Below are 11,779 nucleotides of genomic sequence, written 5' to 3' on the forward strand. Positions count from 1 at the left end.
CAGTATATACAGTACATAGTATAATACAGTATATAGTACAGTATATAGTATAATACAGTATATAGTACAGTACATAGTATAATACAGTATATACAGTACATAGTATAATACAGTATATACAGTACATAGTATAATACAGTATATACAGTATATAGTATAATACAGTATATAGTACAGTATATAGTATAATACAATATAGTACAGTATATAGTATAATACAGTATATAGTACAGTATAATACAGTATATAGTATAATACAGTATAGCACAGTATATAGTATAATACAGTATATAGTACAGTATATAGTATAATACAGTATAGCACAGTATATAGTATAATACAGTATATAGTACAGTATATAGTATAATACAATATAGTACAGTATATAGTATAATACAGTATATACAGTACATAGTATAATACAGTATATACAGTACATAGTATAATACAGTATAGCACAGTATATAGTATAATACAGTATATAGTACAGTATATAGTATAATACAATATAGTACAGTATATAGTATAATACAGTATATAGTACAGTACATAGTATAATACAGTATATACAGTACATAGTATAATACAGTATATAGTACAGTATATAGTATAATACAGTATATAGTACAGTACATAGTATAATACAGTATATACAGTACATAGTATAATACAGTATATACAGTACATAGTATAATACAGTATATAGTACAGTACATAGTATAATACAGTATATAGTACAGTATATAGTATAATACAGTATATAGTACAGTATATAGTATAATACAGTATATACAGTACATAGTATAATACAGTATATACAGTATATAGTATAATACAGTATATACAGTATATAGTATAATACAGTATAGTACAGTACATAGTATAATACAGTATATAGTACAGTACATAGTATAATACAGTATAGTACAGTACATAGTATAATACAGTATATACAGTACATAGTATAATACAGTATAGTACAGTACATAGTATAATACAGTATATACAGTACATAGTATAATACAGTATATACAGTACATAGTATAATACAGTATATACAGTACATAGTATAATACAGTATATAGTACAGTACATAGTATAATACAGTATATAGTACAGTATATAGTATAATACAGTATATACAGTACAGTGATAAACCTGTGAGCGGCGCCACCGCCAGGAGCTGTGAGGTGGAGGCGGCCATGACAGGCGGATTATACTGGGGGAGGAGAGACTGGCAGATCGGCCCCTCACACCATATAAAAGCCTCAGTCCTCCTCTCCGTCCGCCCGCAGTTCCGCGATCTGTTCCTTATCTCTCCGGTCGCTTCCCGCGCATTTACCTCACGACACAAGTAAGAGTGAGCGACAATGTGTGTGTGTGTGTGTATATACAGTGCAGCTGTTTGCGGTTTTTGTGTATACTTAGCGGCAGTGTGTGTATATGTAGCAGCTGTTTGCGGTTCTTCTGTGTACAGCGGCGGTGTGTGAGTGTCATACACTATGTATAGCGGTTCTGTGTGCGGTTCTTATCTCCCGGCAGGTTATCAGTAGGCATTGGCTGCGGTTAATCTCTCTGGCCTCCTATGTAGTCTATAGGTCTATGTGTACACCGCGAAGTGTCACCTGCGGTATTCAGGGGATTGTATAGTGTCAGTGTCAGGCTGTATACTGTGTGTGTGTGGTGTTACACTGAGTCAGGCTGTATACTGTGTGTGTGTGGTGTTACACTGAGTCAGGCTGTATACTGTGTGTGTGTGGTGTTACACTGGGTCAGGCTGTATACTGTGTGTGTGTGGTGTTACACTGGGTCAGGCTGTATACTGTGTGTGTGTGGTGTTACACTGGGTCAGGCTGTATACTGTGTGTGTGTGTGGTGTTACACTGGGTCAGGCTGTATACTGTGTGTGGTGTTACACTGGGTCAGGCTGTATACTGTGTGTGTGTGGTGTCTGTTACACTGGGTCAGGCTGTATACTGTGTGTGTGTGGTGTTACACTGGGTCAGGCTGTATACTGTGTGTGTGTGGTGTCTGTTACACTGGGTCAGGCTGTATACTGTGTGTGTGTGGTGTTACACTGGGTCAGGCTGTATACTGTGTGTGTGGTGTTACTCTGGGTCAGGCTGTATACTGTGTGTGTGGTGTTACACTGGGTCAGGCTGTATACTGTGTGTGGTGTCTGTTACACTGAGTCAGGCTGTATACTGTGTGTGTGGTGTTACACTGGGTCAGGCTGTATACTGTGTGTGTGGTGTTACACTGGGTCAGGCTGTATACTGTGTGTGTGGTGTTACACTGGGTCAGGCTGTATACTGTGTGTGGTGTTATACTGGGTCAGGCTGTATACTGTGTGTGTGGTGTTATACTGGGTCAGGCTGTATACTGTTTGTGGTGTCTGTTACACTGGGTCAGGCTGTATACTGTGTGTGTGTGTGGTGTCTGTTATATTGGGTTAGCCTGTATACTGTGTGTGTGTGGTGTTACACTGGGTCAGGCTGTATACTGTGTGTGGTGTCTGTTACACTGGGTCAGGCTGTATACTGTGTGTGGTGTCTGTTACCCTGGGTCAGGCTGTATACTGTGTGTGTGGTGTTACTCTGGGTCAGGCTGTATACTGTGTGTGTGGTGTTACACTGGGTCAGGCTATTTACTGTGTGTGTGTGTGTGTGTGTGTGTGTGTGTGTGTGTGTGTGTGTGTGGTGTCTGTTACACTGGGTCAGGCTGTATACTGTGTGTGGTGTCTGTTACACTGGGTCAGGCTGTATACTGTGTGTGTGTGTGTGTGGTGTATGTTACATGTGGTCAGGCTGTATACTGTGTGTGTGTGGTGTTACACTGGGTCAGGCTGTATACTGTGTGTGTGTGTGTGTGTGTGTGTGGTGTTACACTGGGTCAGGCTGTATACTGTGTGTGTGTATGTGGTGTTACTCTGGGTCAGGCTGTATACTGTGTGTGTGTGGTGTTACACTGGGTCAGGCTGTATACTGTGTGTGTGTGTGTGTGTGTGTGGTGTTACTCTGGGTCAGGCTGTATACTGTGTGTGTGTGGCGTTACACTGGGTCAGGCTGTATACTGTGTGTGGTGTTACTCTGGGTCAGGCTGTATACTGTGTGTGTGGTGTTACACTGGGTCAGGCTATATACTGTGTGTGTGTGTGTGTGTGGTGTGTTATACTGGGTCAGGCTGTATAATGTGTGTGGTGTCTGTTACACTGGGTCAGGCTGTGTACTGTGTGTGTGTGGTGTATGTTACATGAGGTCAGGCTGTATACTGTGTGTGTGTGTGTGTGTGTGTGTGTGTGTGTGTGGTGTTACACTGGGTCAGGCTGTATACTGTGTGTGGTGTCTGTTACACTGGGTCAGGCTGTATACTGTATGTGGTGTCTGTTACACTGGGTCAGGCTGTATACTGTGTGTGTGTGCTTTTACACTGGGTCAGGCTGTATACTGTGTGTGTGGTGTCTGTTACACTGGGTCAGGCTGTATACTGTGTGTGTGGTGTCTGGTACACTGGGTCAAGCTGTATACTGTGTGTGTGTGGTGTGTTACACTGGGTCAGGCTGTATACTGTGTGTGGTGTCTGTTAGACTGGGTCAGGCTGTATACTGTGTGTGTGGTGTTACACTGGGTCAGGCTGTATACTGTGTGTGTCTGGTGTTACACTGGGTCAGGCTGTATACTGTGTGTGTCTGGTGTTACACTGGGTCAAGCTGTATACTGTGTGTGTGTGTGGTGTCTGTTACACTGGGTCAGGCTGTATACTGTGTGTGTGTGTGGTATTACTCTGGGTCAGGCTGTATACTGTGTGTGTGTGTGGTATTCTGGGTCAGGCTGTGTGTGTGTGTGTGTGTGGTGTCTGTTACACTGGGTCAGGCTGTATACTGTGTGTGTTGTTACACTGGGTCAGGCTGTATACTGTGTGTGTGGTGTTAACTGGGTCAGGCTGTATACTGTGTGTGTGGTGTTACGCTGTGTCAGCCTGTATACTGTGTGTGTGATGTTACACTGGGTCAGGCTGTATACTGTGTGTGTGTTACACTGGATCAGGCTGTATACTGTGTGTGTGGTGTCTGTTACACTGGGTCAGGTTGTATACTGTGTGTGTCTGGTGTCTGTTACACTGGGTCAGGCTGTATACTGTGTGTGGTGTCTGTTACACTGTGTCAGGCTGTATACTGTGTGTGTGGTGTTACACTGGGTCAGGCTGTATACTGTGTGTGTGGTGTTATACTGGGTCAGGCTGTATACTGTTTGTGGTGTCTGTTACACTGGGTCAGGCTGTATACTGTGTGTGTGTGTGTGGTGTTTGTTATATTGGGTCAGGCTGTATACTGTGTGTGTGTGTGTGGTGTCTGTTATATTGGGTCAGGCTGTATACTATGTGTGTGTGTGTGTGTGTGTGTGTGTTTGGTGTCTGTTATATTGGGTTAGCCTGTATACTGTGTGTGTGGTGTTACGCTGGGTCAGGCTGTATACTGTATGTGTGATGTTACACTGGGTCAAGCTGTATACTGTGTGTGTGTGTGTGGTGTCTGTTACACTGGGTCAGGCTGTATACTGTGTGTGGTGTCTGTTACACTGGGTCAGGCTGTATACTGTGTATGTGTGGTGTTACACTGGGTCAGGCTGTATACTGTGTGTGGTGTTACACTGGGTCAGGCTGTATACTGTGTGTGTGGTGTTACACTGGGTCAGGCTGTATACTGTGTGTGTGGTGTTACACTGGGTCAGGCTGTATACTGTGTGTGTGGTGTCTGTTACACTGGGTCAGGCTGTATACTGTGTGTGTGTGTGTGTGGTGTTACACTGGGTCATGCTGTATACTGTGTGTGTGGTGTTACACTGGGTCAGGCTGTATACTGTGTGTGGTGTCTGTTACACTGGGTCAGGCTGTATACTGTGTGTGGTGTCTGTTACACTGGGTCAGGCTGTATACTGTGTGTGGTGTCTGTTACACTGGGTCAGGCTGTATACTGTGTGTGGTGTCTGTTACACTGGGTCAGGCTGTATACTGTGTGTGTGGTGTCTGTTACACTGGGTCAGGCTGTATACTGTGTGTGTGGTGTCTGTTACACTGGGTCAGGCTGTATACTGTGTGTGTGGTGTTACACTGGGTCAGGCTGTATACTGTGTGTGTGGTGTTACACTGGGTCAGGCTGTATACTGTGTGTGTGGTGTTACACTGGGTCAGGCTGTATACTGTGTGTGTGGTGTCTGCTACACTGGGTCAGGCTGTATACTGTGTGTGTGGTGTTACACTGGGTCATGCTGTATACTGTGTGTGTGGTGTTACACTGGGTCAGGCTGTATACTGTGTGTGTGGTGTTACACTGGGTCAGGCTGTATACTGTGTGTGTGGTGTTACACTGGGTCAGGCTTTATACTGTGTGTGTGTGTGTGTGTTACACTGGGTCAGGCTGTATACTGTGTATGTTACACTGGATCAGGCTGTATACTGTGTGTGTCGTGTCTGTTACACTGGGTCAGGCTGTATACTGTGTGTGTGTTGTTACACTGGGTCAGGCTGTATACTGTGTGTGTGTTGTTACACTGGGTCAGGCTGTATACTGTGTGTGTGGTGTTACACTGGGTCAGGCTGTATACTGCATGTGTGGTGTTACTCTGGGTCAGGCTGTATACTGTGTGTGTGGTGTTACACTGGGTCAGGCTGTATACTGTGTGTGTGTGTGTGGTGTCTGTTACACTGGGTCAGGCTGTATACTGTGTGTGTGGTGTTACACTGGGTCCGGCTGTATACTGTGTGTGTGGTGTTACACTGGGTCAGGCTGTATACTGTGTGTGTGGTGTTACACTGGGTCCGGCTGTATACTGTGTGTGTGGTGTTACACTGGGTCAGGCTGTATACTGTGTGTGTGGTGTTACACTGGGTCAGGCTGTATACTGTGTGTGTGGTGTTACACTGGGTCAGGCTGTATACTGTGTGTGTCTGGTGTTACACTGGGTCAGGCTGTATACTGTGTGTGTGGTGTTACACTGGGTCAGGCTGTATACTGTGTGTGTGGTGTTACGCTGTGTCAGCCTGTATACCGTGTGTGTGATGTTACACTGGGTCAGGCTTTATACTGTGTGTGTGTGTGTGTGGTGTTACACTGGGTCAGGCTTTATACTGTGTGTGGTGTTACACTGGGTCAGGCTGTACACTGTGTGTGTGGTGTTACACTGGGTCAGGCTATATACTGTGTGTGTGGTGTGTTACACTGGGTCAGGCTGTATACTGTGTGTGTGTGGTGTTGCACTGGGTCAGGCTGTATACTGTGTGTGTGTGTGTGATGTTACACTGGGTCAGGCTGTATACTGTGTGTGGTATTACTCTGGGTCAGGCTGGATACTGTGTGTGTGTGGTGTCTGTTACACTGGGTTAGGCTGTATTCTGTGTGTGATGTCTGTTATATTGGGTCAGGCTGTATACTGTGTGTGTGTTGTTACACTGGGTCAGGCTGTATACTGTGTGTGTGTTGTTACACTGGGTCAGGCTGTATACTGTGTGTGTGTTGTTACACTGGGTCAGGCTGTATACTGTGTGTGTGGTGTTACACTGGGTCAGGCTGTATACTGCATGTGTGGTGTTACTCTGGGTCAGGCTGTATACTGTGTGTGTGGTGTTACACTGGGTCAGGCTGTATACTGTGTGTGTGTGTGTGGTGTCTGTTACACTGGGTCAGGCTGTATACTGTGTGTGTGGTGTTACACTGGGTCCGGCTGTATACTGTGTGTGTGGTGTTACACTGGGTCAGGCTGTATACTGTGTGTGTGGTGTTACACTGGGTCCGGCTGTATACTGTGTGTGTGGTGTTACACTGGGTCAGGCTGTATACTGTGTGTGTGGTGTTACACTGGGTCAGGCTGTATACTGTGTGTGTGGTGTTACACTGGGTCAGGCTGTATACTGTGTGTGTCTGGTGTTACACTGGGTCAGGCTGTATACTGTGTGTGTGGTGTTACACTGGGTCAGGCTGTATACTGTGTGTGTGGTGTTACGCTGTGTCAGCCTGTATACCGTGTGTGTGATGTTACACTGGGTCAGGCTTTATACTGTGTGTGTGTGTGTGGTGTTACACTGGGTCAGGCTTTATACTGTGTGTGGTGTTACACTGGGTCAGGCTGTACACTGTGTGTGTGGTGTTACACTGGGTCAGGCTATATACTGTGTGTGTGGTGTGTTACACTGGGTCAGGCTGTATACTGTGTGTGTGTGTGTGATGTTACACTGGGTCAGGCTGTATACTGTGTGTGGTATTACTCTGGGTCAGGCTGGATACTGTGTGTGTGTGGTGTCTGTTACACTGGGTTAGGCTGTATTCTGTGTGTGATGTCTGTTATATTGGGTCAGGCTGTATACTGTGTGCGGTGTTACACTGGGTTAGCCTGTATACTGTGTGTGTGTGTGTGTCGTACACTGGGTCAGGCTGTATACTGTGTGTGGTGTCTGTTACACTGGGTCACGCTGTATACTGTGTGTGGTGTTACACTGGGTCAGGCTGTATACTGTGTGTGGTGTCTGTTACACTGGGTCAGGCTGTATACTGTGTGTGTCTGGTGTTACACTGGGTCAGTTTGTATACTGTGTGTGGTGTCTAATACACTGGGTCAGGTTGTATACTGTGTGTGTGGTGTTACACTGGGTCAGGCTGTATACTGTGTGTGGTGTCTGTTAGACTGGGTCAGACTGTATACTGTGTGTGTTACACTGGATCAGGCTGTATACTGTCTGTGTGGCATTACACTGGGTCAGGCTGTATACTTGTGTGTGGTGTCTGTTACACAGGGTCAGGCTGTATACTGTGTGTGGTGTTACTCTGGGTCAGGCTGTATACTGTGTGTGTCTGGTGTTACACTGGGTCAGGCTGTATAATGTGTGTGTGGTGTTACACAGTATGCAGCTTGACCCAGTGTGTGTGGTGTTACACTGGGTCAGGCTGCATACTGTGTGTGTGTGGTGTTACACTGGGTCAGGCTGTATACTGTGTGTGTGGTGTTACACTGGGTCAAGCTGCATACTGTGTGTGTGGTGTTACACTGGGTCAGGCTGTATACTGTGTGTGGTGTTACACTGGGTCAGGCTGTATAATGTGTGTGTGGTGTTACACTGGGTTAGGTTGTATACTGTGTGTGGTGTTACACTGGGTCAGGCTGTATACTGTGTGTGTGGTGTTACACTGGGTCAGGCTGTATACTGTGTGTTTCTGGTGTTACACTGGGTCAGGCTGTATATTGTGTGTGGTGTTACACTGGGTCAGGCTGTATATTGTGTGTGTGGTGTTACACTGGGTTAGGTTGTATACTGTGTGTGGTGTTACGCTGGGTCAGGCTATGTTCACACTGCGTATATGTCCGGCCGGGGATTTACGCTACTTGCGGCCGGCCGGAGCGCGAACTTACAGCCGCAGTCTACTTACGCTTCTTGAGCGCCCTACGTAGCGATCTGACAGCGGTCTTTTACTTGGAAATCTTCGGCTAGCCCCGGACACCCCACAGAACCTTTTGGATCGGCACAAAAAGCTTTAAAAATGAAGAAATCACCACTACGTACGGGACCGCATGTTACACTACGGGCGTAAGTTACGGCATTTTCGTCCTCAAACAATGGTCTGGTTCATTTTTTCCGGCGCCACGTACGATCCTGGCGTAAGTTCTTACGTAATGTGAACTGTGCCGCCGTACATCGTATACTTTACATTGTTCGCAAACCACGTAAGTCTCCGGCCGCTTATTCACGGAACACACTACTTCCGGAGACTTGTGCAGTGTGAACATAGCCCCCGGCTGTATACTGTGTGTGGTGTTAGTGTGTCAGGCTGTATATTGTGTGGGTAGTGTCTGTTATAGTGTGTCAGTGTTAAAGGGGTAGTGCGGCGGTAAAAAATTATTCACAGAATAACACACATTACAAAGTTATACAACTTTGTAATGTATGTGTCAGGAACCAAACAGCAGGACAATACAAGACAGTGAGCCCTAAGCTTAGCCCCGCCCACTGTCCTCTACCTATTTGCCACAATCCACCCTAAGATGGCGGCGAGCAACTGGGCGGCGGTCCCTGCACTGGCTAGGTGGGACACAAAGACAAGACAGACAGACAAAACACAATAAAGAATGGTCGACAGTCCGGATCACAACAATCGGGCAACACGGTACAGAATCACAATCCAAAAGCAAGGTCAATAAACAGGCAATATGGTCAGGGGCAGGCAGCTAGCAGGAATGGTCAGAAACACAGGCAAAGGGGTCAGCATAAACAGAGCAAGAGACACAGAACCAGGCAGAGACGCGCTCAATATCCGGCAGTGAGAGGCAGAGACGCGCTCAATATCCGGCAGTGAGAGGCAGGCTGGCAGACACTATATAGGAGACCAGAGGTCCAGTGCAGGAGCTGATTGGACCAGACCCCTAATCTCCTCAGAACACCTGGGGCAAGAGCAACCTGACTGGCAGAGAGAACAGTCTATCAGACTAGCTAACCAGCATCAGAGTTAACTCCGGAGTGGCCAGGAGTATCTCAGGCAAAGTGGGTGTGGCTGAACAAACACAGAAGGAAATAGAGCAGTGTTCAGACAAGGTTCAGGACACTGCACAAACATACAAAAACACTGAATATCAGCGCAATCTCAGGCGCGCAGCACGAGCCAAGGGGCGCACGGAGTTCGGCACAGGCACATTCATGACCGTATGTTATGTCTGTGAATGGCCCCCTTCCCCGTGTCCCACCACCCCCACCCGTATACCCGGAAGTGTAGTGCATTATACATACCTGATCTGTGCCGACACGCGTCTGCCATCTTGTGCCAAACGTCATCTTCGGCTGGCCGTCCCGAACACCTCCGATCTTCCCCGAGTGCCGGCCGCGTCATCAGCCGCTGTGCCGCGATTGGCCGAGCACAGTTATGCTCAGCCAATCGCGGCTGAGCAGCTGATGACGCGGCCGGCACTCGGGAAGATCGAAGGTGTTTGGGACGGACGGCCGAAGATGAAGTTTGGCACAAGATGGCGGACGCGTGTCGGCACGGATCAGGTATGTATAATGCACTACACTTCCGGGTATACGGGTGGGGGTGGTGGGACACGGGGAAGGGGGCCATTCACAGACATAACATACATTACAAAGTTGTATAACTTTGTAATGTGTGTTATTCTGTGAATAATTTTTTACCGCCACACTACCCCTTTATGGCCCTATTCCACAGAACGGGTATCGGCTGTTGCAGCCCATGATCGTCCCGTAGAATTGATAGCAACGATCAGCCGACATCGTTCATGCGGGCTGATCTTTGCATCGTTTGTCTTTCAAACATGTTGAAAGACAAACGACTGATACAGCAACGAATAGGAGCGTCGGCAGCAAACTGTCGGCAGCTGCTGTATCCTATGGGCTGCCCGTCTGATCAGTGATCACCCGGGCAGCCCTCCTGCAGCTCCCTGCGGCCCCCCCCCCCCCCTAGACTCACCAGTGCGGAGCTGCAGTCACTCCCGCAGTCTCTGTGACCAGTGCGGAGCTGCAGTCGCTCCCGCAGTCTCTGTGACCAGTGCGGAGCTGCAGTCGCTCCCGCAGTCTCTGTGACCAGTGCGGAGCTGCAGTCGCTCCCGCAGTCTCTGTGACCAGTGCGGAGCTGCAGTCGCTCCCGCAGTCTCTGTGACCAGTGCGGAGCTGCAGTCGCTCCCGCAGTCTCTGTGACCAGTGCGGAGCTGCAGTCGCTCCCGCAGTCTCTGTGACCAGTGCGGAGCTGCAGTCGCTCCCGCAGTCTCTGTGACCAGTGCGGAGCTGCAGTCGCTCCCGCAGTCTCTGTGACCAGTGCGGAGCTGCAGTCGCTCCCGCAGTCTCTGTGACCAGTGCGGAGCTGCAGTCGCTCCCGCAGTCTCTGTGACCAGTGCGGAGCTGCAGTCGCTCCCGCAGTCTCTGTGACCAGTGCGGAGCTGCAGTCGCTCCCGCAGTCTCTGTGACCAGTGCGGAGCTGCAGTCGCTCCCGCAGTCTCTGTGACCAGTGCGGAGCTGCAGTCGCTCCCGCAGTCTCTGTGACCAGTGCGGAGCTGCAGTCGCTCCCGCAGTCTCTGTGACCAGTGCGGAGCTGCAGTCGCTCCCGCAGTCTCTGTGACCAGTGCGGAGCTGCAGTCGCTCCCGCAGTCTCTGTGACCAGTGCGGAGCTGCAGTCGCTCCCGCAGTCTCTGTGACCAGTGCGGAGCTGCAGTCGCTCCCGCAGTCTCTGTGACCAGTGCGGAGCTGCAGTCGCTCCCGCAGTCTCTGTGACCAGTGCGGAGCTGCAGTCGCTCCCGCAGTCTCTGTGACCAGTGCGGAGCTGCAGTCGCTCCCGCAGTCTCTGTGACCAGTGCGGAGCTGCAGTCGCTCCCGCAGTCTCTGTGACCAGTGCGGAGCTGCAGTCGCTCCCGCAGTCTCTATCGGCGCCCTAGACTTTGTAGCAGCAGCACACACTTCTTCCCTTTTCTCCTGTGCACCCTCCTCGTTCTGCGGATCAGCGCGGGGCCCCCAGCGATCAGACGCTTATAATCTATCATGCAGAAAAGTGCACATGTATGTAACGTGATGGTGTAGCTGGCACCGCGTCACCCTGGAAGCATCGACATGGTACGTTGGGAATGGTCTGCATCTTGGCCGCTCAGCCTGTGAGGGTCCGGTTAGGAGCCTGGGTCCTATCACATACGGATGTATATATCTCCTATGGTCGGGCACCAGGCCCTGATCCCCTTCCTGCAGTTCTAGTGAAGTTATTGGGGCAGCTGCTCTCCCCACAGACAGTACCGTCCTGCCA

At 48.7% G+C, this 11,779-nt stretch overlaps 1 protein-coding gene across 1 annotated transcript in view; it reads left to right on the forward strand.

Annotated features, from left to right (window-relative positions):
• Positions 1-1,251: 1,251 nt before the first annotated feature.
• The window catches only part of LOC138798961 (glutathione S-transferase P 1-like), an 18,581-nt gene continuing 8,053 nt past the window's right edge, over positions 1,252-11,779 (forward strand). Inside the window, exon 1 of the mRNA XM_069979602.1 lies at positions 1,252-1,354. Within this exon, the coding sequence (XP_069835703.1) occupies position 1,354 (1 nt within the window). The 5' untranslated portion in view covers positions 1,252-1,353. The remainder of the gene's footprint in view (positions 1,355-11,779) is intronic.

The sequence above is a fragment of the Dendropsophus ebraccatus genome, chromosome 8, assembly GCF_027789765.1.
Source record: "Dendropsophus ebraccatus isolate aDenEbr1 chromosome 8, aDenEbr1.pat, whole genome shotgun sequence".
Classification (NCBI taxonomy): Eukaryota; Metazoa; Chordata; class Amphibia; order Anura; family Hylidae; genus Dendropsophus; species Dendropsophus ebraccatus.